Source organism: Protopterus annectens, chromosome 1.part2, assembly GCF_019279795.1.
Source record: "Protopterus annectens isolate FY-2018-M chromosome 1.part2, PAN1.0, whole genome shotgun sequence".
Taxonomy (NCBI): domain Eukaryota; kingdom Metazoa; phylum Chordata; order Ceratodontiformes; family Protopteridae; genus Protopterus; species Protopterus annectens.
Window position 1 is genome coordinate 1,170,990,763 of NC_056727.1, and position 24,284 is coordinate 1,171,015,046.

At 41.9% G+C, this 24,284-nt stretch overlaps 1 protein-coding gene across 6 annotated transcripts in view; it reads left to right on the forward strand.

Annotated features, from left to right (window-relative positions):
* The window catches only part of LOC122792271 (kinesin light chain 1-like), a 1,642,552-nt gene that overhangs the window by 1,588,789 nt on the left and 29,479 nt on the right, over positions 1 to 24,284 (forward strand). For all 6 annotated transcript variants that reach the window (XM_044060030.1, XM_044060024.1, XM_044060029.1 and 3 more), the window contains one exon: positions 7,818 to 7,875. In XM_044060030.1, the coding sequence (XP_043915965.1) occupies positions 7,818 to 7,875 (58 nt within the window). The remainder of the gene's footprint in view (positions 1 to 7,817; positions 7,876 to 24,284) is intronic.

Genomic DNA, 24,284 nt, shown 5'->3' on the forward strand with positions numbered 1-24,284 from the left:
GATCTTCAAGGTCATCCAGGTTGTCAGATCATGACCTAGAGAGTGGTCAGTAGATTGCTCAAGTCACAGGTACTGGCCCAAATGCTACACAGTCCGTCTCAGCAGACGACTGTTGGTCCACACCCCGTTACAGTTCCTCCTTCAACTCTATCCCAGAGCTTGGAGTTGGAGTCTTCGGGCTTGGTTACTGCTACGGCTGGAGGACGGATACCCCCTTCTGTTCCTTCAGCCCCTACTCTTATCTCCTCTTCCTTAGAGGGATTCGGTGGTCGGGCTTCCATGGTCTCCTCCGAGGGGGTGAGTGGCATCGGACCCTTGTCCGAGCCCGCTCTTCCCCTTGGAGCCTCGGCCTTGGTGAGCTCGGCTCCGACATCTGCCTCGGAGACTTCCCTTTCGGTGGCCCCTGGAGTTCCTAGCTCTTGAGCGGGCCTCTCGGACCTGCCTGGGAGGAGCATTCGAGGTGATGAAGAGTGTACTGGCCACTAGTATCAGTCAGCAGTCTCTTCCCGTAGCTCCTCCCTCTATTGTACCTGTTGACATCTCTGCCACTTCTCTTGCTACAGGACCCAGAGATCCTCCGCCTCAGGTTTCCCCATTGGGAATTTCCCCTCTTCCGAGGATTCTCCTGATGTTTGGAGATCCTCCTAGGAAGAGGACTTGTAAGAGGAAGCATGTAGACTCCCCGAGTCTGTCACTTGGATACTGACTTTGATGAGTCAGAGGGATCCCCTAGATCCCCTCTGAGGATGTCTCCTTCTCAGACATCCTAGAACTTCTGAAACAGAGGGGAAACTGGCCCACCAACAATCCCTCTGAGGATGAGTCAGTATACCTAGAGGCGTTTGGATCTCGGCCCTCCACCTCCTGGGTGTCTCCGCCTTTCGACCCCCTTATGCAGGTTATTGCTCGAAAGGCGTGGACAGCTCCTGACTCTGTAGAGCCAGTCCCTAGGAGGCCTTCTAAATTTATAACTGCCCCTAGTGACAAACAATTCCTTACCAAGGGTGTCCCCGCTGATGCCATGGTGGTGGCTGCGGCCACCAAAAAGGAACTTGCAGATCCTTTTGTGCCCATCCATCCTCCTAATAAGGACTCTAGGACCATGGATAGGTACGGCAAGCGGATGTTTTCCTCAGCGACCTTTGCTATGCGTTCGCTGAATTATCTTTGTCACTTCACCAGACTCCAGAGAGATATCCTGAAGGAGCTGGGAGAAGTAGTTCAGGATCCTACAGCTGCAGGGGCCCAAGAAAAGATTGCTTCGCAGCTAGGAACCCTCAATTCCATTGCTAACTCCTCCATGCGGCTAATATCTTATGCTGCTGATGGAGCGAGTAGAGCCGCAGGCACAGGTGTGGCTCTTAGGCGCCAAGCCTGGATGCGGCTATGTGATTTTTGGATCCCTTTAAGGCGTCCTTCACAAATTCTCCCTTTGATGGGTCAGCTTTGTTTGGCCCTCAGGTGAAGGAAACCTTGACCAGGTGTGAGCAGGACGGCAAGACTCTTTCTGCTGTTGGAGTCCGTTTTCCACCCCTTCTAGGCCTTATCCCAAAGGACAGAAGGGTGGGAAGATGTGGTTCCGTAAATCCCAAGGAGTCACGCCGATTCACGTGGTCAGTTTACCCCTAGAGGCAGAGGGGTAACAACAACAGACGCCGCTCTAGAGGCAGAGCGGGTCCGAAGAACCAGGGCAACAGGGAGTCTCTTCCTGAGAAGCCCTTTCAGCATCCCTGAGGTGTTGCCCGGCTGTCCCTCCTTGGAGGCAGTCGGGAAGATTATCACTGTACCCAGAAGCCTGGCATTCCCTCACTCAAGACAGATGGGTACAGTCGATCATATCCAAGGGTTACATAATTCCTTTCGAGGAAAGTCCCTTCCCTCAAGTTCCCTTCCAGATGTACCACCCGGTCTAAGGGACATTGCAGAGTCAGAAATCGCAAAACTACTGCAAAAAAGAGCCATTCAGCCAGTTACAATAGACCATTCAGAGCCCGGAATCTACCCAAGGTTCTTTTGGGCCCCAAAAGACGGGAGACTGGAGACCAATATTGGATCTCAGCAGACTCAACAAGTCTGTCAGGAAGACAAGATTCGAATGGTCACTCTTCAGTCAATTCTGCCCTTCTTACAGAAGGACAACTGGATGTGCTCAATAGATCTTCAGGATGCGTACTATCACATCAAAATTCACAGATGCTCCAGGAGATTTCTCCGCTTCGGCTGGGGTCCACTCATTTCCAGTTCAGAGCCCTGCCCTTTGGTCTCACTACAGCCCCCAGAGTGTTCACCAAATGCATGGCAGTGGTCACGGCTCACCTGAGGCGTCAAGGATTCCAGGTGTTTCCGTATCTCGACGACTGGCTCCTGTCAGCCACCACCAGGCATCAGCTTATACAAGCCAGGGATTACACAATAGACCTTTGTTCTCATTTAGGCATCTCAATCAACTTGAAAAGTCATCCTTATCGCCCTGCCAGTCTATTACCTTCATAGGCAAACTTAGACACTGTTAGGATGTCAGCTACCCTTACAGAACAAAGAGTTTCAGACATTCAGACTCATGTCAGGATCATTCTGGCCAGCAAGAAAGTACAGGCCAGAATGGTTCTAAAGGTATTAGGTCTCATGGCTGCGGCCATTACTCTTCTTCCCTGGCTCGATTCTACATGCCTCCTTCAGTGGATGCTGTTCACACAGTGGTCATACCAGCAACTCCCAATGCGTCACCAGATTCTGGTGACACAGACATGCAAACAACATCTTGCTTGGTGGATCACATCGTCTCAGGTTCACCAAGGCAGGTGCTTTGTACCCCGTCCCGATAGCCACTGTCACCACGGATGCCTCCCTGATCGGGTGGGGGTCATTATCAGGGCAGGATGGTTCATGGGACGTGGCAACCGTTCGAGTACCATCTGCACATAAATGTCCTGGAGATGAGAGCAGTGCTTTTAACGTTGCAAGCCCTCAATGACTTTCTTCCCGTAGGGACAATTGCAGTCCACACAGACAACATGTCTGTAGTTTGGTATATCAACAAACAGGGCGGAACCAAGTCCTACCCCTTGTGTCGAAGCGCTCAGACTTTGGCAATGGGCGATCTCCTCTCATCGGTTTCTGGTAGCAACGCATATCCCTGGGAAAACCAACATTATAGCGGACAGATTGAGCAGAGCTATCCTCATGCCTCACGAGTGGTCTCTCAAGCAATCTATAGCGGAAGAGATTTTTCTGGAATGGGGTCGTCCATGTTGCGATCTTTTGCTACTCCCCAAAACAGCAAATGTCCAGACTTCTTCAGCCTCTTCCCTCTATCAGGCCATCCCCCCAGAGGCGCTCTGACCCAGGATTGGCCCCAGGGACTTCTTTATGCCTTCCATCCATTTCCTCTGATCCCTCAGGTGATCCAGAAAGCTACCGTTTTGAGAGCCAAATTGATTCTCATTGCCCCTTACTGGCCTCGACAAGTTTGGTTCCCGTTCCTCCATCGTCACCTGTTGGTGCAGCCGTGGCATCTGGACCCAGTGCCAGATCTACTGATTCACCAATCCGGTCAGCTGCACAGGTCAATTCCTTCTCTCAACCTCACAGCATGGTTGCTCCACTTCCTTCCTTAGCCAGGCTTCCTTTGATCTCTAACCCAGTTAGAGATATCATAGTAACTTCACTAAAATCCTCTACCAGGAGGATTTACACAAGCAAATGGAAACGTTTCTCTTATTGGGCTAAGGCCCAAAATATTGATCCTTTCACTGCCCCTGTTCAGGCAGTTCTGGACTTCTTAGCAGAGATTTTTAATGCAGGCTCCTCTTCTTCAACAGTCAGAGTTCAGTTGGCTGCTATTTCTAATTTTCATGTCGGGATAGCAGATCATAATATTATGTCCCATAGACTCTGCAGGGCCTTCTTGAAAGGAATTTTCCTACTAAAACCTCCAGTCAGGAATCCTCCTCCTCAGTGGGATCTAAATTTGGTGCTGACATCATTGATTCTTCCCCTTGAGCCAGCTGTTTCTTGTTCCTTGAAATATCTTTCTTGGAAAACTTTATTCCTAGTGGCTATTACATCTGCCAGGAGGGTGTCGGAACTTCATGCTCTTTCAGTTCGACCCCCCTATTTGATTTTTCACAAAGACAGAGTATCTTTGAGAACTAATCCATCCTTTTTACCTAAGGTCGCTTCAAAAAACAATCTGAATCAATCCATTGATCTCCCCGTATTCTTTCCTAACTATTCAGATAGAGCTGAACAAAAGCTACATTATCTTGACGTCCACCGTCAGCTCAGATATTATTTGGACAGAACAAAAAAATTTAGAAAATCTGATCAACTTTTTGTTTCCTATTCGGATAAAAAAAAAAGGCCTTCCTGTTTCTAAAGTGACTTTGTCCAGATGGCTTTCTTCGGTCATCACTGAAATTTATACGATCAGGGGAAAACAGCTGTGCTCAAAACCTAAAGCACATTCAACTAGGAGTTTAGCTACTTCTACAGCTTTTCAAGCTAGACTGCCTTTGGATACTATTTGTGCAGCGGCCACTTGGGCCACTCCTCACACTTTTGTTTCCCATTACAAATTGGACTTGGCCTCCAGGGACAGAGCCAGTTTTGGCTCTACAGTCCTCAAGAGTTTGTTCCATTGAGCCACCCAGGATAGAGGTGCTAGGGACGCGGTCCCATCAAGCAAGAATGAAGGCGAGATTGACAACTTAACATTAAGAAGTTATGTACCTACCATAACGTTCCATGTTAGTTGTCTTCTCTCGCCTTCTTTCTTCGACCCTCCCTCCTTCCCCCTGGCCTGGACAGACCTTGTATAAGAAACTATTATGCTAAGACCATTCAGACCTGGTCCTTTTTCCATCTGTAAGTTTCTTCTTCCTTTGGGAAGTTTTGTTTATGCTTGGTGTTATTGCCCTTTTGTCAACAAACGAGATCTGGGTACTTCCTGCCTTGCATCATGGGATATGGGGCTGCCTCGAGCTGGTAAAAGGAGTTCTCGAGCTAAAGCAAGTGCCGAGTCGGAGCCGAGGGATCGGCTCCGAACCCATCAAGCAAGAAAGAAGGCGAGAGAAGACAACTAACATGGAACGTTATGGTAGGTACATAACTTCTTATTTTCTGATATAAAAATGTCTTTAAGCGGTTTATTTCATTAGATTGGGGATCCCTTTGAGGTTTAGAGGGATGTAGGCTTGCGAGAGTACTTCTAGAAACATGAGAAACAAGTTATATAAAAACTCTGCATTAGCAGGTGCACGGAGACACTTCAGGAGCAGTGGGCATTGGATGAAGCACTAGGCAGGGTGCCCCCTGTCTCCTCATCTATTTGATCTAGTTAATTACTGAACTTCTAGTGAGTAGTGTTTGAGGTATGCTGGGAGAGCAGAAGGGAGCAAACTCGGAGTGGTATACTTTAACCTGTTTGCAAATGATTGCATTTTAATATCAGACTATATATGATTGACACTCTTTAAACTTATGAACATTTCTAAGGAATTCAAAGGGTAATAAGAGCTGGCTTGTAACTGAGGAAAATACTCCTTCTTATAAAGAGTCCCTAGGGTAGCCATTGTGAAAGAGACATAGAAGAGAGTAATGGGTACCTAGGCCTGAGAGTTTAAACCTTGATGGGGGATGCTGCAGAAACATTATAAGCAGCTTAACTAAGAATTAAAAAATGACTGCTAGAGAGAGATGGAGGGGGCAGGGCATATTTTAACAAGTAGAAGTAGTTGTGTAGTATGCTTTGTAGATTAGAGCAGAGGATTAAAGCTATGTGCTACTAGCAAACTTCACTCTGTAATTCTTATTTTTATTCCCTCAGTGTGACTCTGAACCAGATAGAAGAATACCCTGAGCATAGTGGGTTTATTTGGTTAACAAATACATTAAATAAAGAGCTGTTACTATCCTTGAATAGTATATTTTAGTCACTTTCCAGTGATGAGGCTCAAAAGAAGTACAAGAATGTCAAAATAAATGTGATAACTTTACAGAGAGAAGAGAAGAAAAATAGGCCAAGACACACTTAGAGCAAATAATGAGACGGCAGGATGGGCAGTGAATAAATGTGATATCTTTTCTTATAGATAGAAGAGAAGAAATATAGGTCAAGACAGACTTGGAGGAAATAACTAGATGGCAGGATGGGCAGTGAATAAATGTCATAACGTTATAGAGAGAAAAGAAGAAAAATAGGCCATGACAGACTTGGAGGAAATAACGAGATGACAGGATGGGCAGTGTGCCAGGTTTAGAAAATATAAGTTGGCTAGTACAGTGGGCATCAATACAAGGAGTGCAAGACTAGATGGGCATGTTAGGACAAGGAGGTAAGAGGAAAAGGGAAGAATTTGAGGGTAGCGGGGGCAGATCCAACTGGGGAAAAGAAGAATGGGTCAGGCAAGGGTCAGTGAAGTTAAGAAAAGAACGGGGGAGATGATTGAAGGTCAGGAGATATGGGAGAACTGAAATGGGAAGAAGTATATTTGTAATAACAGGAAGTATATGGTACAGCAGAAGACCCTGGAAATAGGAAAGTGGAGATTAAGGGGTCTTTTGGAAAGTAAAACACACAGGCTTTAAACCAGAAATAAGAATTTTAGAACAAGGGACTGGGTTAGAACGCGTCATTTCTGTCAAAATAAGATTGGCTAAGGCTTGAGCATTTGATGGATAAGAGCTGGGATTAAAGGAGGAAGCAAAGATAAAATGAAAAGCAGATAAAGGGAGGGGTTTACAACTAGATGAGTGGAAATGGTAGAAGGTTATGCATCCTTACTGAGTAAATTAACAATGTACCAGCTCCCAGCCTGCCTTGGATTGTAAAATTCTTATCTGTTTAGTGCATAGGTCGATGCTATCAAGGTTATTTTAGTAGAAAAATGTTCTTCAGGTTTGGTTAATTGACATGTTTATCTTGAAGCATACAGGCTTACAGATACTGTTCACCACATTTCAATAAGTGAATGTGATGACCTTTTAGTTTATCAGAGATCTTTTGAGCTAGTGGTCCCCTCAGCATACACACATACACCCCTACCTAATTTAAATCAGGACTGATTTTATTCAGAAGCACAAGCATTTGTACTCCCAGAGTTTAATTTAATGATTGTTGTATTAAATAATAACATGAGTTTTGCGCCTGTTGCATTGCAACCTTGCAGGCAGAGCCGACTATGTATAACTGCAGGAAAAGTCTCTAAGTTGTCAGAGTCCCTGCAGTTTTACTATGCATGGTGTGCCACACATCTGAGTGCAAACTCCAAATAAATAAACACCATTTATTTTTGTCATTGCTTGTCTGTTGTTAATGTACATTGCATACATGTAGTAAAGTAAGATTTTTTAGAAGTCTTCACCAGCACTGCATTTCTATGGTAGTTCAAATATCAAGTATTTGGCTGTATACACAGTGAGAAGCACTGCAAGATAAAAAAAAATGGCACCCAAGTCCACAGCTAAGTTAGTTTTATGGAATGTCATATAAAATGGCATGCTGTAAGACTGGACAACTGATTGGTGAGAGCACTATCTTCTGCTCTGAAGTCAAAGTGGCTGTAAATTGGCAATGTCACTTTGATAACAACATTCCTAGGTACTGGTGACGATGCACATTATTCTTTCTAAACTACATCTGCAGTTATGAGATCATTATGCTACTGAGCACAGATCCATGTATAGCAGCACTTGTACAAAAGGGCTGCATTAGTGGGACATGGTCATTCAACTAAAAATCTGCACCAAAGTTAGAGAGTTCATTCATGTACAGTTTGAATTTATTTTTATTAAGTGCTTTATTCTTTATTTTTCAGCATGAAACGTGCATCTTCATTGAATCATCTGAATAGAACAGGAGAGGACTCATTTCGGGTAAGAGGTTTTATAAAATTTAAACAGCAAATCTAACTAAGAAAAATATGTACTTGGTTTTATTATGTTTTAGCAAAGTGATGGCATTTAAGGATCTCTTTTTATTTCACGCTGTAAAAGGTTTCAAATGTATGTTATGATGGGGCATTTAGTTTCTCGGTGGCATTTTCTTTAACTGGCCCTTCGCTTATGTTTCCATAACTAACTGTGTCCCTCTGTTGATTTAAGAGCAATTATAACTATTTCTAATCTGTACCCTAAGCATAGTCACAAAATGGAATCCTTGCTTCAGAAAGCTATAATGAAATAATAGAATGTATCCTTTTCATAGCATTCTGTAAGGCAGGCAATATATTTGTCATCTAAAATGCTGTCTGATAGATGGTCACAGAGATGATTAACATACATGTCCTTTAGCATGATGGTATGGTGTTTATTCTTAATAATTGTAACCAGAGTGTGAGAATGTGGACTGGTAAAGAAGTGACTGCACATCGTAAAGAATTCTTTCCATAAGGAATTATGTACAGTTTGCTGTGCTCTTGCATGAAGTTGTATTTATAGTCAGGTTGAGATTATATTGGATGCTAATAGGTTCATAGGTTAATACTAGTCTGTCAATCTAGAGGACCATTAGTAGCCTAGCTACAATATCCCAAATCATAGATACCCATTGACATGACTGATTTTTACATAGTTTCACTCCTTTTCAATGAGGGCTTAAGGGGCCAGACCCAGGATGTAATCATGATTGCCCATCCATTCATCCAGGTTACATTTAAAGAGGGTCAGAGAGCTACTTTGTTTTATATTCAGAGGAAGTCTGTTCCATAAAATAGCTATTTTCTGGGATAAGCCACTAAACAGAGGAGAACTGCTGGAAACCAATCAGAGGATGTTACCGTTATCCTTACATGTCCTACAGTACGAGTGATAACATTCCAGGATCATCAACTTTTGATCAGGTAAATGTGGTCTTAATTTATGATGCTGTTACAGGGATCTATGTCATCTAACTCAAGAACATTTGTTTGAATGCCATTTTGAGAATTCAACACTTCCTCCCACACAAACCTTTGCTTAGTATAACTCTAATGTTGCTGCACCTCAGGGTAAGGGAAATTTCCCTCTTGAATTCACTTCAGCTGATAATAATGAGTTGCTTGTTACACATTTGACTTACTCCACTCTTACAAAAGGAATTAACATACAGAAAACATTTTTTTGACCGAGGTTGATGCAGTGCAGCAACATTCTCTTCCCTGACATCCACTGAATACTTGTCAGCTTTGCGATGGCATAATTATAAATTGGTAGTTTTTCAGTCTTTTCCACAGTTTTCAACATGACTAAAGTTTATGACTTGAAGTTAATAGTTGCAGCAAGTGTTATCTTTCATTTAACCAGTCAATGTTTCTTATTTTCCTTCCTGACTTTTTACTGAATAGGTGCAGCCATTGACTAGTTTGACAAAAATAGACACTCAACTTTTATTTCACATTTAACACCCACTGCAGAAGAAGAAAAAGGCAGTACAAAATGTGTTTGTTGAAATGCCGAAGCAATATCTTATGTGTTTCAGATAGGGTCCATCTTTTATCTTGAGTATGATTGAGGAGCATAAAGTAGCATCATTCAAGCAAGGAAGGTTGTCATTGTCCATCTAAGTAGTCTTCCTTTTCTCCACACACTTGTCAAATTGCAAGTCTGTTACTACTTCATTTTGTTCATCTCAGTCACTGGGACGCATGATCTAAGAAATACTGGCTTCAGTTCTGACATCAGCAGGACCCCCCCCCCCCCCCCACCAAAGTTAAAGTTTTAACCATTTAAATTAAAGAATTTAGAGGGTCTGATTTTGGGCTTCCCATTCTACATGCTATTTGGGAGTCCTTTGAGTCTCCGGTCTATTCATAGGTTCATAGGTATGTACTAGGCTATTGGCCCTAGGGCCTATATAAGCCTAGCCAAAAGGTACCCTGGCTTTCGCCACCCAAGAAAATTATTTTCCTGTGCCACTGTCGATCAGAGCCACAGAAGTGATCCCCGGGGTGAATTTCCTATCTCCCATCCAATCATCAAGATTTTTCTTTTTTTTCCCTCAAATATTTTTTTTATTTTCAATTAAAATAACATTTACATAATATTTTTAAATATTTTAAACAACTATATACAATATTTACAGTAGCCTGACTTTCAATTATATACACTGTATGTTATTAAATATAGAATTAACACATCAGTTATCAGAGATACAATATTGATTATTGCAGTGTCCAACAAAGATATAACTTTCTTCCAAGGATTATTTACCAATGGCCTGGGATAGATTCGTAGTTCTTTGATTTTTATTTCCATCAATGCAGTTGTCTTCAGTAAAGTGTAGAATTCTTCCAAGGTCGGGGGTGTATTTGAATTCCACCTTCTGGTTATGCATTTCTTAGAAATAGCAAGTATTGTCCATAACAAATACATATTTGTCTTATTCAGGTAGAGACCTTCATTTACATTTAGAATTATCAATATTTTAGTTAAGGTAAAGTATTCATTAAATAAAGCTTGTAAAAAATGATTGATTCCATTCCAATATGATTTAATTTTATTACATTCATAAAAAATATGAATCCAGTCTGCTTTGACTTTTCACACCTCCAGCAAAAAAACATTTGTAGCAGTACTAATCTTTTTAATTCTATCTGGTGTTAAAAATGCTCTATGTAAGTATTTCCAGTTAAATATTTTCCAGTACTGTGTGTTAGAGGTGCAATTAACTGATAGTTAGATGTTACTTTTAATGTCTTCTGGTAACTGCAATGACTGCCCTTTTGATAAGAACTGCCAGTATGATGGTTTGGGATTGTTTTATATGTTATTAACTCTTTATATAGACTTGAAATGGAATTTTTCTTTTCACAACTATTAAATATAAATTCATACAGAAAACTTATTAGATTTGGAATATATTTAAATGAGGAATTATTAATTAATCTGCATAAATCTTGAGTGTACATTAGAATGTTTTGTAAGGTTAACCAGTCCTGTGTTGGAATATTGTAAGCAGTTTTTATCATATGTATATCTAAAACATTTAATTTATTTACACATTGAAACCAGCATAAGAATCCATTTTGTTCCCAGGAGGTTATTGTTTCCCTATAAATTTTGTGAGGAAAGTTCTTAGTGATGGTAAATGGGGTTAAAAGCTCAAACCAAAGTTTTAGATCTACGTTTGCATTGATAAGTTTCCTAAAGGAATTGATGTAATGATTAATCACTGTTGTTTTAGAAGGATTTGTTATATTATATTGTATACATATGCATAGTATGTACCAGGGTTTGATTTGTCTACTATTAAAATGTTTTTAACCGATTAAATTAATTTGTTAATATAGCCAATGTTAATTCTTTCCAGTTGGCAAAATAATTTGGGTTTATCCAGTCTATTGTAGTTTTAAGCACAGATGCTTTTATATATGTTTCTATTTCTGGGAAGTTCAATCCTGCTTGTTTCCAGGGTCTAATGTGATGAGTTAGAGCAACTCTATTATTTTTGGGATGCCATAAAAATTTTTATTAAACATGAGTTTATTTCTTTAAGAATGCATCTTTCAGGAATTAACTGTATTGCTAATGTTACATATAGTATTTTTGGCAGTAAGACCATTTTTATTAATTGCAATCTGTCTTCAAAAGTTAATATAAGTTTGTTCTACTTTTCTATATATATTTTTATTGTTTCAGTAATGTTTTTATAATTTTTTAATATTGTTTTGTTTATATTTTTGCATAACACTATTCCTAAATAATTTACCGTAAGTTCTTGATCTGAAGTAGGAGATTCATTTGTCTGCAACCTGTGGGTTATGGATCCGATATCGGATCCGAACCGGCATGGTTTTCCAGCTATGGATCTAAGCTCTCAGCTCCTCCCCTCACCCATAATGCCCTGCTCTACCCTCATGACCTCAGATCTCGTTTGCCGCGCATGGTGACTGGATTTGTTTCTCAAGCTCTCAAGCTAAGTGGTAGTTTTACTGTTAAATTTCAGAATTTTGAAGTCTTTATTGATTTTTTGTGTGAAAGTGTAGGTTTCCCCTTTGATATTTTTTCTTTTTAGAGTTAATCTAAAAGTTTTATCCCTCCCCTCGCTGTTGGCGTAGAGTGTGTGTGTTGGGCCTGTGTGTGTATTGGTTGTTTAGTTACTTTAATTTGGTAACTACTTTGTTAGACTAGGATGGCAGACCAACCTAAGTCTATATTTTCTAAATGCTCCAAGTGTGGCCATAAGCTTTCCCCAGCTGATGGCCACACTCGGTGTGTTAGATGCCTGGGGGTTGAACACCTCACATCTGGATGTTCCATTTGTGCAGGGTTCAACCCCAGGGCATTGAAGGAGCGGAGGTCCAAGCTTGTTTTGGCGGGCCTTTTACGCGGACTCGGCTCCGACCTCCGCTCCTTCCGAGTAACCGTGCCTACGGTTATTCCCTCTGCGGCACCCCTCCTCCTCCTGGGACTCAACCTCCCGTTTCTGGTTCGGAGGAGAGGGATGCTAAGAAAAGGGACCGGAGGGAGAAGCACCATAAGCGGTGGGCCGAGACCTCCGTTTGGCCCGCCCGTGTCGGCTCCATTGTCGGCTCGGTCTCCTCCTTCGGCTCCGGTCTCCTGTGTGTTTTCACGGGACCTGAGGAGGAGGAGACCCGATCTCCGTCGAGGCTATCGAGGAGGCACTCCAGGCCTACCTCGGTAGCCTCGCAGATCCACGATAGCCTTTCGGATGCTGATCTGGACCGGATGATGAGAAGGTTCATCCAGGCCCAGATGCAGATGGGAGTGCTCTTGCCTCCCCTCTGGGGAGCTCAACACCCTTTTCAAACCGATTGCTCCTTCTCCGACCCCTATCCGGGTTTGGAGCAGCTGGAGCCGAGCAGCTCGAGCCGGGGTGGGTGGCGCCGATAGTACTTTGTACTTCGGATCCGACCCTGCCCTCGAGTGCATCGGATCCGACCTCTCGGAGCCTGGATCCGAGCCTCGAATCCGGGGGGATCAGTGCCCCTTCGGCGCCGTCTGTGTCGGGGCGCACTGTCGCCGGATCCGGCGGCGCCGGCTCCGATCCACTCTTTGGATCCGAGGGGGAGCCAATTGTCGGATCCTTTGGTCGAGGTCGGCTCCCCTTCGGCGTTTGATGTAGTGGAGAGGGCCCTGTTGAGGGTCTCCGGACCCCCGGCACTTGTTTCGGCTCCGTCCCGCGCTCCCTCTGCACTGGGCCAGGCTTCCACCATCCGGCCCTTGGGGCAGCCCGCTTCTGTGTCCCAAGTTGCTCCAATGGAACAAGTTGCTGCTTGCGAGGAGTCCTCTGATAGCCCCCCAGAGGATGTCCCTCGCAAGCATACGTGCAAAAGGAGGCACATTGACTCCCCCGAGTCTCTCACGGAAGACACGGACTTGGAGGAAGGGGAAGGCTCCCCACGGTCACCCCGAGGATGTCTCATTTGGAGACATCATGGAAATGCTCCGTATAAGGGGGGGGTGGTCTGCCCCCAAGTCTTCCTCGGACGAGTCCGTGTTCTTGGAGGCATTTGAAGCGGGCCCGTCTACCTCTTGGGTGTCCCCTCCTGCTGACCCCCTGGTGGACCTCATTACCACCAGGGTGTGGAAGGAACCGGACACCGTGGAGCCAATTCCTAAGAGGCCCGATAGGATCCTTAGCCCACCGTCCGACCGTGCCCATTGGAGTAAGGGGCCTCCGGTAGATGCCATGTTGTCGGCCACCAAGAGGGAACTTGCTCAGGAGAGTCCCTCAGTCCATCCCCCGAGCAAGGAGTCTCGGATGATGGACCGCTTGGGGAAGCGGATGTTTAGTTCAGCGACCTTCTCGGTAAGGGCTGAACTACTTGGCACACGTCATTAGGATGCAGCGAGATCTCATTAAAGAATACGCTGCATCTCCCCCAGAGTCCATGTCGGAGGAGGACAGGGTGCTGCACTCCACCCGCATGGCCACTCTTAGGTCAGTTACTAATAGCGGTATGCGGCTACTCGCCCACGCTACCGAAGGCGCCGCTAGAGCCGCAGGGGCAGGCCTAGTCACTAGACGTCAGGCCTGGCTCCGTCACTGTGATTTTTCTGAGCCCTTCAAAGCGTCATTTGCGAACGCCCCCTTTGATGGTTCTGCTCTCTTTGGCAAAACCATTCGCGAAACGTTGACCCAGAGCGAGAAGGATGGGAAGACGCTGTCTGCCGTCGGAATCCGCTTCTCTGCACCCCAGAGGCCCTACTCTAGGAACCAAAAGGGTCAGAAGAAGATGTGGTTCCGGAAGTCGCAGCAGTCCCAGCCTGCTCCGGACAACCAGTCCTTCCGTGGCAGAGGAGGACAGGGAGGACGCCGCCCTAGAGGCAGAGGGGCTCCCAGAAACTTCGGGTCCAGGGAACCTTTCTCTGAACGGCCCGCGCAGCAACCCTGAGGGGTTGCCCGGCTGCTCCACTCTGGAGGCAGTCGGGGACGTTCCGGGGGACCTAGCGGCATGGGAGTCCATAACATCAGACCGCTGGGTTCTCCAAATCATATCCAGAGGATATCGCATCCCCTTTCTTCACTTTCCAAAGTTGAATTCCCTCCCAGACGTTCCACCCGGTCAACGGGAGGCCGCTTTGGCAGAAATTGGCCATCTGCTAAAGAAAAGAGCCATCCAGCCCGTCCCCCCGGACCAGATCGGATCAGGGTTCTACTCCAGGTTCTTTTTAGTGCCAAAGAAGACGGGGGAACTAAGACCAATTCTAGACCTTTCTCTCTTGAATCTGGCAGTCCCCAAAGAAAATTCCGAATGGTCACTCTGCAATCTATTCTCCCCTTCTGGGAGAAAATCACTGGATGTGCTCGATAGACCTCAAAGACGCGTACTACCACATCCTGATGGACAGGCGCTCCAGGAGGTTCCTCCGCTTCCGGCTGGGAGCCAGTCACTACCAGTTCCGGGTCCTTCCCTTTGGTCTCACCACAGCCCCAGGGTGTTCACCAAAGTTTTAGCAGTGGTAGCGGCCCACCTGAGGCTTCAGGGGTGCAGGTCTTTCCCTACCTGGACGACTGGCTTCTTACCGCCCCAACAAGGCATCTACTTTTATTGGCGCGAGACTCCTTTCTCCATCTTGCTCCTTTTCTGGGCATTACAATAAATACAAAGAAATCCAACCTGGCACCCACACAGCTCTTAGATTTTATAGGGGCCAGGCTAGACACAAGGAGTTTACGAGCCTTCCTCACTGCGGACAGAGTTCAAAATCTGCAGCTCCAGGTGCGGGCCATTCTCCACTCAAGTTCTGTTCCGGCGGAGTTGGTCCTGAGGGCTCTAGGGTCCATGGCGTCTGCTATAGCACTTCTTCCTCCTGCCAGGCTCAATATGCACATCCTACAGTGGACTCTCTTAGTACAGTGGTCATACCTTGCTCTCCCTATGCATCATCCCATTGCGATCAGCAAGGCTTGCAAGCGGTCCCTCTTGTGGTGGCTTCACTCCCCAGATCTCCACAGGGGCCGCCCATTTTGTGCTTCTCCCCCTCTCGCCACGGTGACCACGGACGCCTCCCGCCTCGGGTGGGGGGGGCATTTTGCGGGCCGGACCGTCCAAGGCACGTGGAACGATTCAGAGAACTTACTGCATATCAACGTTCTAGAGATGAGAGCAGTGCTCTTAGCGTTGCTAGCACTTCAGGACTTTCTTCCCTTGGGAACAATTGCGATTCAATCGGACAACATGTCTGTGGTCTGGTACATCAACAAGCAAGGGTGAACAAGGTCTTACCCTCTTTGTCGAGAAGCCATGAGAGTTTGGGAATGGGCAATCTCCACCAACCGCTTTCTAATAGCAACGCACATTCCGGGTCGGTCCAACATCCTGGCGGACAAGCTCAGTCGCACCATTCTGACCCCTTATGAGTGGTCTCTCAATTGTCAAGTAGCGGAACGCATATTCGCACGGTGGGGAACTCCTTCATGCGATCTTTTTGCCTCTCCCTCAAACACCAAGTGCGACAGTTTTTTCGCTCTGATACCTCCTCCCGGAGGTTCCCCAAGAGACGCTCTGGTGCATGCTTGGCCACCCGGTCTTCTGTACGCTTATCCACCCTTGCCTCTGATGCTCCAAGTTCTTCAGAAAGCCTCTCGGGTGGGTTGCAGAATGATTCTCATTGCTCCGTTTTGGCCTCGACAGATCTGGTTCCCCTTCCTAAGGTCTCACTCAGTGAATCCTCCTTGGATTCTAGATCCCATTCCGGATCTGATATCCCATCCATCCTGCATACCTCCTCCGAATCTGGACAACCTGAAGCTGACCGCTTGGCTGCTCCAGTTCCACTCTTGATCAGGACTCCCGGTATTTGGCAGCTCATAAACCGTCCACTAGGAAGGTCTACCGCAGCAAGTGGAAATGGTTTTCTTTGTGGGCGGAGCGGCAAGGCCTGAATCCCTTCACGGTTCCTCTCCCCTTAGTGCTTGACTTTCTAACCACTCTTTTTAACGATGGTGCCAGCAGTTCCACAGTCAAAGTACAACTGGCGGCAATTTCTCATTATCACATTGGCCATGACTCTAATCCTCTTATGTCAGCCAAGTTGTGTAAAATTTTCCTTAAAGGTACTTTTCTTCTCAGGCCCCCTGTAAAACAAGCGGTTCCTCCTTTGGACCTCTCTTTGGTTCTCCAGGCCTTGACCGCCCCCCCCCCTTTCGAACCAGCGGCTACGGTGGATCTCAAATTCTTGTCTTACAAGACAGCCTTTTTGGTAGCCATTACATCGGCCAAGAGAGTTTCAGAGCTTCAAGCATTATCAGCTAAACCTCCTTACTTGGTATTTCATCCGGACCGTGTCTACCTCAGGACCAACCCGTCCTTTCTTCCTAAAGTCGCTTCTGAAGCAAACATTAATCAGTCCATTAACCTCCCTGTTTTCTTCTCTAAATATGAAAACAAAGGTGAATATAAGCTTCACTCATTAGATGTCCACAGGCAACTTAGATTTTATCTAAACAGGACGGCTGGTCATAGGCAATCCGACCAGTTGTTTATTTCCTTTGCAAAATTTAATTTGGGCAAGCCAATTTCTAAAGTTTCTCTGTCCCGCTGGATTTCACAGTGCATCTTATTGGCTTATCAAGCTTCAGGAAGGCCCGCACCGGAGGGTGTTCATGCCCATTCAACCCAGTCAGTATCTACCTCGGCAGCCTTCAAGGCTAGGATTCCTCTAGATGATATTTGTGCAGCAGCCACGTGGGCTTCATCTCATACTTTTATCTCCCACTATAAGTTGGATCTTGCATCTAGGGGTAGAGCATCATTTGGCTCAAGGTGCTCGGAATATCCTTCCATGATGGCCCAAGATTCAGGTAGCTGGGGACTCTGTCCCACAGGTTGCAGACAAATGAATCTCCTACTTCAGATTTAGAAGTTATGTACTCACCATAACGTTCCATCTGAGTAGGTGTATTCATTTGTCTGCAACCATCCCGCCCTCCTATCCCCCTGGCCTTTCAGTTTCCTGCATATTATCTGTTACCCTTTTCAGGGTGTTGTTGCTGTTGGCAAACTCGATCTGAGGTCATGAGGGTAGAGCAGGGCATTATGGGTGAGGGGAGGAGCTGAGAGCTTGGATCCATAGCTGGAAAACCATGCCGGTTCGGATCCGGTTGCAGACAAATGAATACACCTACTCAGATGGAACGTTATGGTGAGTACATAACTTCTAATTTTCCTATGATGGATTTATCTGTAACTTGTAGTTATTTTTTTCTTATTTAAAAATAGAAATTTTGATTTTGATCTATTAAAGTGTAGATCTGAAATCTTATAAAATTTCTTCATTACTTCTTATAGCTCTCCTAATGACTCTCTTGAGCTTGATAGGGTTAATAAAATATAAGCAAAAAGCATTATTCTAGATATGTACTGGTCATACACTTCTATTCCTTTTATTCTTGGATTATTGCATATTATTTCTGCAAGTATTTCTATAGCCAAAGCAAATAAAATAGGAGAAAGGTGGCATCCTTGTTTATTACCTTTTGTTATATGGATAGATTCTGAGGTCAAAGGACCTAATTTAATGTAGGCTATTAAAATATATGTTTTTAGTAATAAGATGAAGGGAGGAGGAAATTCAAATAATGCTAAAGTTTTAAATAGATATTCCCAGTTGAGGGAATCAAAGGCTTTTTCTATGTCTAATCCGATTACAAGTATTTCTCTATCTTCTTTATTCACATAATCTGTAAGTGTATCCTTTTAAGATTATCATGTGTGTGCCTGTTATATAAAAATCCAGTTTGATCATTATTAATTGTCTTTGAAAGTGGGATTTTCATTCTGTTAACTAGTATTGACATGAATATTTTGTAATCATTATTCAGTAATGATATAGGTCTGTATGAGGTGCAAAGGTCTTGATGGTTTATTAGAATTGGTGTTATGAGAGAATATCTCCATGAGGGTGGTATTTTTTGCTTCTGACTGGACTTCTAGCAATGTTTTATGAAAAAAGGTGATTACTGTTGAAGGGAAGAGTTTATAAATTTCTGTAATTATACCATCTATTCCTGGAGCTTTGTTAGATTTGCTTTCTTTTATCTTGTCACTTTCTTTGTAGGATATAGGTTTTTGTAGGTCTAGTTTTAAGTTTTCGGGAATTTTTTTATATTGATATGGTTTGTATCTTAGTTTATTTGGTTGGTATCTAAATCTTCTTTTTTGAAGTGTTCCATATAATGGAACCGAAATGCTTCAAGGATGTCTCCTATATCTGATACTTTTTTCCCTTTCTTTTCATGATATATATTACTAATGTTATTTGCTTTAGATTGTATTTTAATTCTTGTAGATAAGTTATGTAGATATCTGGGGGAGGTGGCTAATGAGTTTATTTTAAAAATTTTCTAAGACTAGACAAGTTTTGTGTGTTAGAATTTCATTATATTTTTATTTAATTCCTCTATTTCTTTTTTGACTTTTGGACAGTTCTGATTTTTTTTTTTAGATTTTGCTGTCAAGACTCTGGTTTGCAAGTCTAATGATTCAGATTCCCACACTCTAACTTTTTTTGTACCAGCTAAGGGTCTTGCCAAATAAATACGCTTTTAATGAGTCCCAAACTATGACTCTACTGATTTCTATTGTATTATTAATTTCAAGAAATAATTGTAGTTCTGACAACATCCATGGTCTGAATTCTTTAATTTTCGTAATATATGATGGAATTCTAGTTGAGAGGATTAAAGGTTTAAACTCTATTTGGAGCTTCATTATCAGAGAGTCATGATCTGAGAAGGGGCATGGAACTATTGAGAAGTTGAGGATTTTTGTTTGTGAATCTTGAACTACGAATAATTTGTCTATTCTGGTTTGTGTTCTAAATCTATGGTCTTTATGGGAAAATAATAAGGATTTATCTTTTACTTTAAATGTGCCAATTAAATGAAATGAATCAATCCATTTTAGTTGCTATGCGAAAAAGACTTCTTGGTGGTTTCTGAAGCTTCTAATGTACAATTAAAGTCTCCTCCCAGTATAAGATTTCCTTTGTAATTGTTGGAAATAAAATCTAGATGCTTTTTTAACCGTTTCTGCTCCAATTCTTGGGAACCAATATAGATTAGCTAAGGTTCATATTCTGTTATTAAATTTAATTATAACAAATGCTAGTAGACCTTCTTTGTCTTCATATTATAAATAACCTTTGGAGTGATGATGTTTTTCTTCCAGAGAATTGATACTTATTTTGTCTTTGTTCTATAGGGGGATTGAGGTAAGACTGTATAGTTCTTAGGGTTCCAAATAAAGCTATCATTAGTCTTAAAATGCGTTTCCTATTTAGATTTAAATATTTTAGTAAGTTTGATCTTTTATTTGCATTATTTAAGCCGTTGGTATTTAATGATAAGAATGTTAAATCCATTTCAAGTTATAGTTGGAAGAAACTTTTTGCTTCTTTTTTTTTATTATTTAGATTATAGTAGTTGTACCATATTCTCTGATAACATTGGATGTTATTTTTATGTGCGTAAACTTGGGAGTGTAATTTAATGTTCTTTCTTCTTTAAATATAAGTAGGGTAAAATTATGGTCAGGCTTTAAATAAGTACTTATATAAAGTATCAAATGCAAGTAAATATGAATTTCCCATTAAACATGGAATGAAAGTCATTCCTAATCCAATAGATAAAGACAGATCTATTGGATTATCACTCATACCTTTAACCAACAATATCAGCTGAGCTCCATATGTTAAATCATTATATGGAAAATTTTCTTAAAAGAGATATGAAATTTCTATATTATTCTGTTATTGTTCTATAGTATTTTATATATCAGGATGGAATGTTAATAGTGTAAACAATTATTATGTTGACTTAGAAAATATCCAATATTTAGTTACCCTTAAGAGATCCCAAACATGTCAGATATGTCATTTTGGATAAATTAAATGCAACAGAGAAGCATACACTAAATAGGCCAGCAACAAATAGATTATTACTAAAATATTTTGACTAAAAGGACTCTACAGATACAATGAGTGATTACCAATGAAATATAAATTTACTGTAGGTGTACTGTCTTCCTTTACTTTCCCACTCTTCAGCTCACCAACTTCAACTTACACTTATGAAAAGACATGGCTTATCAGTGGTATCCTGACTCTGAGTAGAGGCGCCCTACATTCTGTTGTGCAGCGCTTTTACATATTTGTAGATTTACAAAGCAGAGTCTAAGAATGAACTATGATCACCCTGACAATTCCCATCCTACATAGTGCACCTCCTGCTTCCAGAATGGGTAATCACATCAGGTCTAGAATTAATGTGAAGATACCTATATGGTAATCAAGACTTACCTTAGGTAAGTATTAATCATATAGTATTTAGAGCATCTTAAGAGATTTGTCTGGGCAGTTAGAATACTCTTAAGCCTCTCCTCCTTTGACCAAAAACAGAGATTTCCCTTCCCTTTCTTTCCCTTGTTTTAATTCAGTACTAATAAAAGAAATTCAGCAAACATAGGTAAACAGAAATAACATTCAGTAGTCCGTCTTGTACATGACTCGCAATCCATTAAACAAGTCAGTGACTAACATCACTTTAGTTGAGTCTTTCGGCTTTTCCCGGTTAGGGGTCGCCACAGCGGTACTCCGGTCAGCTAATGATTGGTAGTTGATTTTTACGTGCCGAGTTACCAGCCCTGACGCACAACCTTCAGCGAAGGTACGCCCATTCATGCATGTCTCCGCGCCGAAGACGCTCTAGCTGAGAATCGAACCGGACAGCGTCTTACTGTGAGTTGACAACGCTACCGCAGCACCACCACCATCTTTAGTAAACATTAAATTAGAAATAATGTCCTAGCTCTTTAAATTTTTTGATAAAGCAAAAGTTAACAATAAGCAATTTTAACAAAGTATAAAGCATTTCAAATTTTCCTTGCATGTATACATTTCTACTTATATTGTAGTGTCAATAGCTGTCTTTGAAATCTGTAAAATACTTCACTTCTTCAAATCATTCCTTTTTCAATTCAGGTTTTGTTTTGTCAAAATGGCAACCAAATTTCAAGGGCACAATTAATATTTAGACTGATTTCAAATAAATAACTTGTCAGTTGCCAATTGAGTTAGTTTAGAATGTATGGTTAGTGCAAATGTAGCATGTTTTTCATGTGCTCTAGAGACTGTGATATGCAAGTGACATGTATAATGTAACATATATAGAGCAGATAGCTTATGGATTCAGGTTGTTAAAGTAAATTATGCTTATTAATCAGGCAGTTTCATTTAAAGTCACAAGTAATTTGGGAACATTTCAGTTGAGTTTCCAGGAATTTGTAGTCCAATGTGAGTAATTGAGTCCATTTTTCCTCATAAACATATGTCACAATTCATTAAACTAAGCAGAGTCTAACATCTGTCTAATAATCATTATAAAGACAAAGAATAGTAATTCCCTAGCTCTTCAAACTTTCTGATATCACAAAATGTTGACAGTAAGCTATTTTAACTGGAAGACTAAACCATTTCAATACTTCCTTATGAATATATATTTTTACTTTTACTGTAGTGTCAAGAACTGTCTTTGAAATCTATGCATTACTTCACTTCTTTCAAGTCATTCATTTTACAGTTCAGATTATATTTTGTCAAAATGTCAATAGCATTTCAAGGGTACAGTTAATATTTAAACTGATATTTTAAATGAATAGCTATCAGTTACCAAGTGAGTTTGTACAGAGTGTGAGGTAACTGCAAAGATAACATGTTGCAAAAAGTAATGTGTGTCTTTTCATATGCTCTAAAGACTGACAATTTCAAGTAACATATAAAATATAACTTTTACAGTGCAGACAGCTTGGGAAATCAGCATGTTAAAGCAAGTAATTCTTTTTAATCAAGCAGCTACATTTCAGTTTTCAGTGTACATATAGTTTGGGAACATTTCAGTTGTGTTTCCAGGAATATGTAATCCTGTCAGGATAAATCATAAAATATTTACAAATAATCCTGTTATGTATTTATTTTACCTTGTTTAGGTTGTTTTTCATTTTAATAACTAAACAACATAACTTTTTCTTATTATTTGTTATTTGTGAGGCTAAATTCACTTTGCAGATTCAGTGTCCTTAGAAACTGCAGCAATTGTTTACTGTTGCTATAGCAACGCAAATAGAATGTTAAGAAAGCTTCACTTCTCTTAACCAACAGTACATTTTCCCTCCTTTTTTTATGTATTTGTTAGTACTAAAAGGAAATAATTCAATGGACAAATGTACATGAATGGAACATTTCAAAGTTAATCATGAACATGTCCCCAGTCCCAATAAACATAACAGTGACCATCATTAATCTAATAAATATTGTAATAATTAATTAAGTTCACTATTCCAATTAGTCTACCTTAAAACTAGATTATTTTAGACTATTATTTATCTATGTATAGATAGTGAGTTATTAAATATATACAGACTATATTAGTATAGTAAGTAGGAGAGAATTTAGAAAGGGAGACAAGATGCAGTTAAAATAAATAATGAGAAAAGAGAGAAAGAAAAGAGAAAATTAAGAGAAAATACACATGTACTATTTATTTATTTCAGTTTGGTGACCGGGGGGGGGGGGGGGTCCACTGGGCTCGAGAGCCCATTTTCAGTGGAGGCCCGGGGAGAAAAGCTCCAACATTACATAGTAAAAACATTAGATATTGGATAGTTGCAATTCATGATATAGATACATAGGCTAAGCAAAATACAATTGATATAGAGGGTATAGAAAAAAATAGAGACATAAACAGGTAAATTGGTAAGGCTTCACATTACATAGTAGACATTGAGTTTGTGGATTAAGTAACTATTCAAAATTCAGACATGAACTGGCATATTGTTAAAGCTACACTTTACACAGTAAGCATTAAGCATTCAGATAAAGTACCCCTCAGGATGCAGATACACAAGATAATCAAGTTATAGTAGCAATTGAGGGTGCAGACACTTTTGAGAACAGAGACATGAAGTGGTGCAAATACTTTGTAGAATAGAGACATGAACTAGTACATTAATAATTTAGCAGATAGGTCATATGTTGCAAGGAAATAATTCCAGAGTTTATATAGAAAATGTGTCTGGTTTGGGTGCCAGAGTAGGTACAAATGAAGGGAGGGGAGAACTGGGAATGAAAACTAAATACAGTATGTATGAAATGTACAAGAAATAATGCTGAAGAGAGAGTCATTTCTAGAGGTGTTAAGAGGTCAGTTCTAGAGGAGCTAAGTAGTAGGCAAAGGGGAAGTAGGGAAATTATGATTTAAAATGAGAAGAGAAGAAGGCTAGGTGGGTAAAGTGCAATTGCACTTCCACTTAGAGAATAAATACGAATGGAGATGTGATTTGAAGTTTTTAGTGTTTTTAATAGTTCATAGAGAAGAAGGGAGAGAGTTCCATTTTTTGGCTAGGGAGAAGGACAGGAGGTGCCGTCCAGCAGGGCGGGTTGGTTTCTAGACAGTGAGAAGGTTTAGGTGGGAAGATGTAAGTGGCCTATTAGGAGTGCAAGGTTGTAGGAAGTTGGAAAGAGTAGGGCATATGGTAGGGTTAAAGAATAGCTTATGGACAGTAGTAAGTTGGAGGTAGTCCAGATGGTTGGGAAGTTCTAGCCAGTTAAGAATGTGGAGGGCAGAGCAATGGTGGGAGGTGTGTTTGGCTTTTATGGCAAACTTGGAGATTTTATTGTAACAACTTTCCATTTTGGAAGAGATTGAGGCAGATAGGTTAGTTAGTATGGGTGCACCATAAATTAGAGTGGGGAGAAGGTAGGTGGTGGCAAGGGTTTGTCTAGTAGAAGGAGTGATTTGGTGGATGTTTCTATATATATAGTAGGCCAAGTGTTTGATGGGT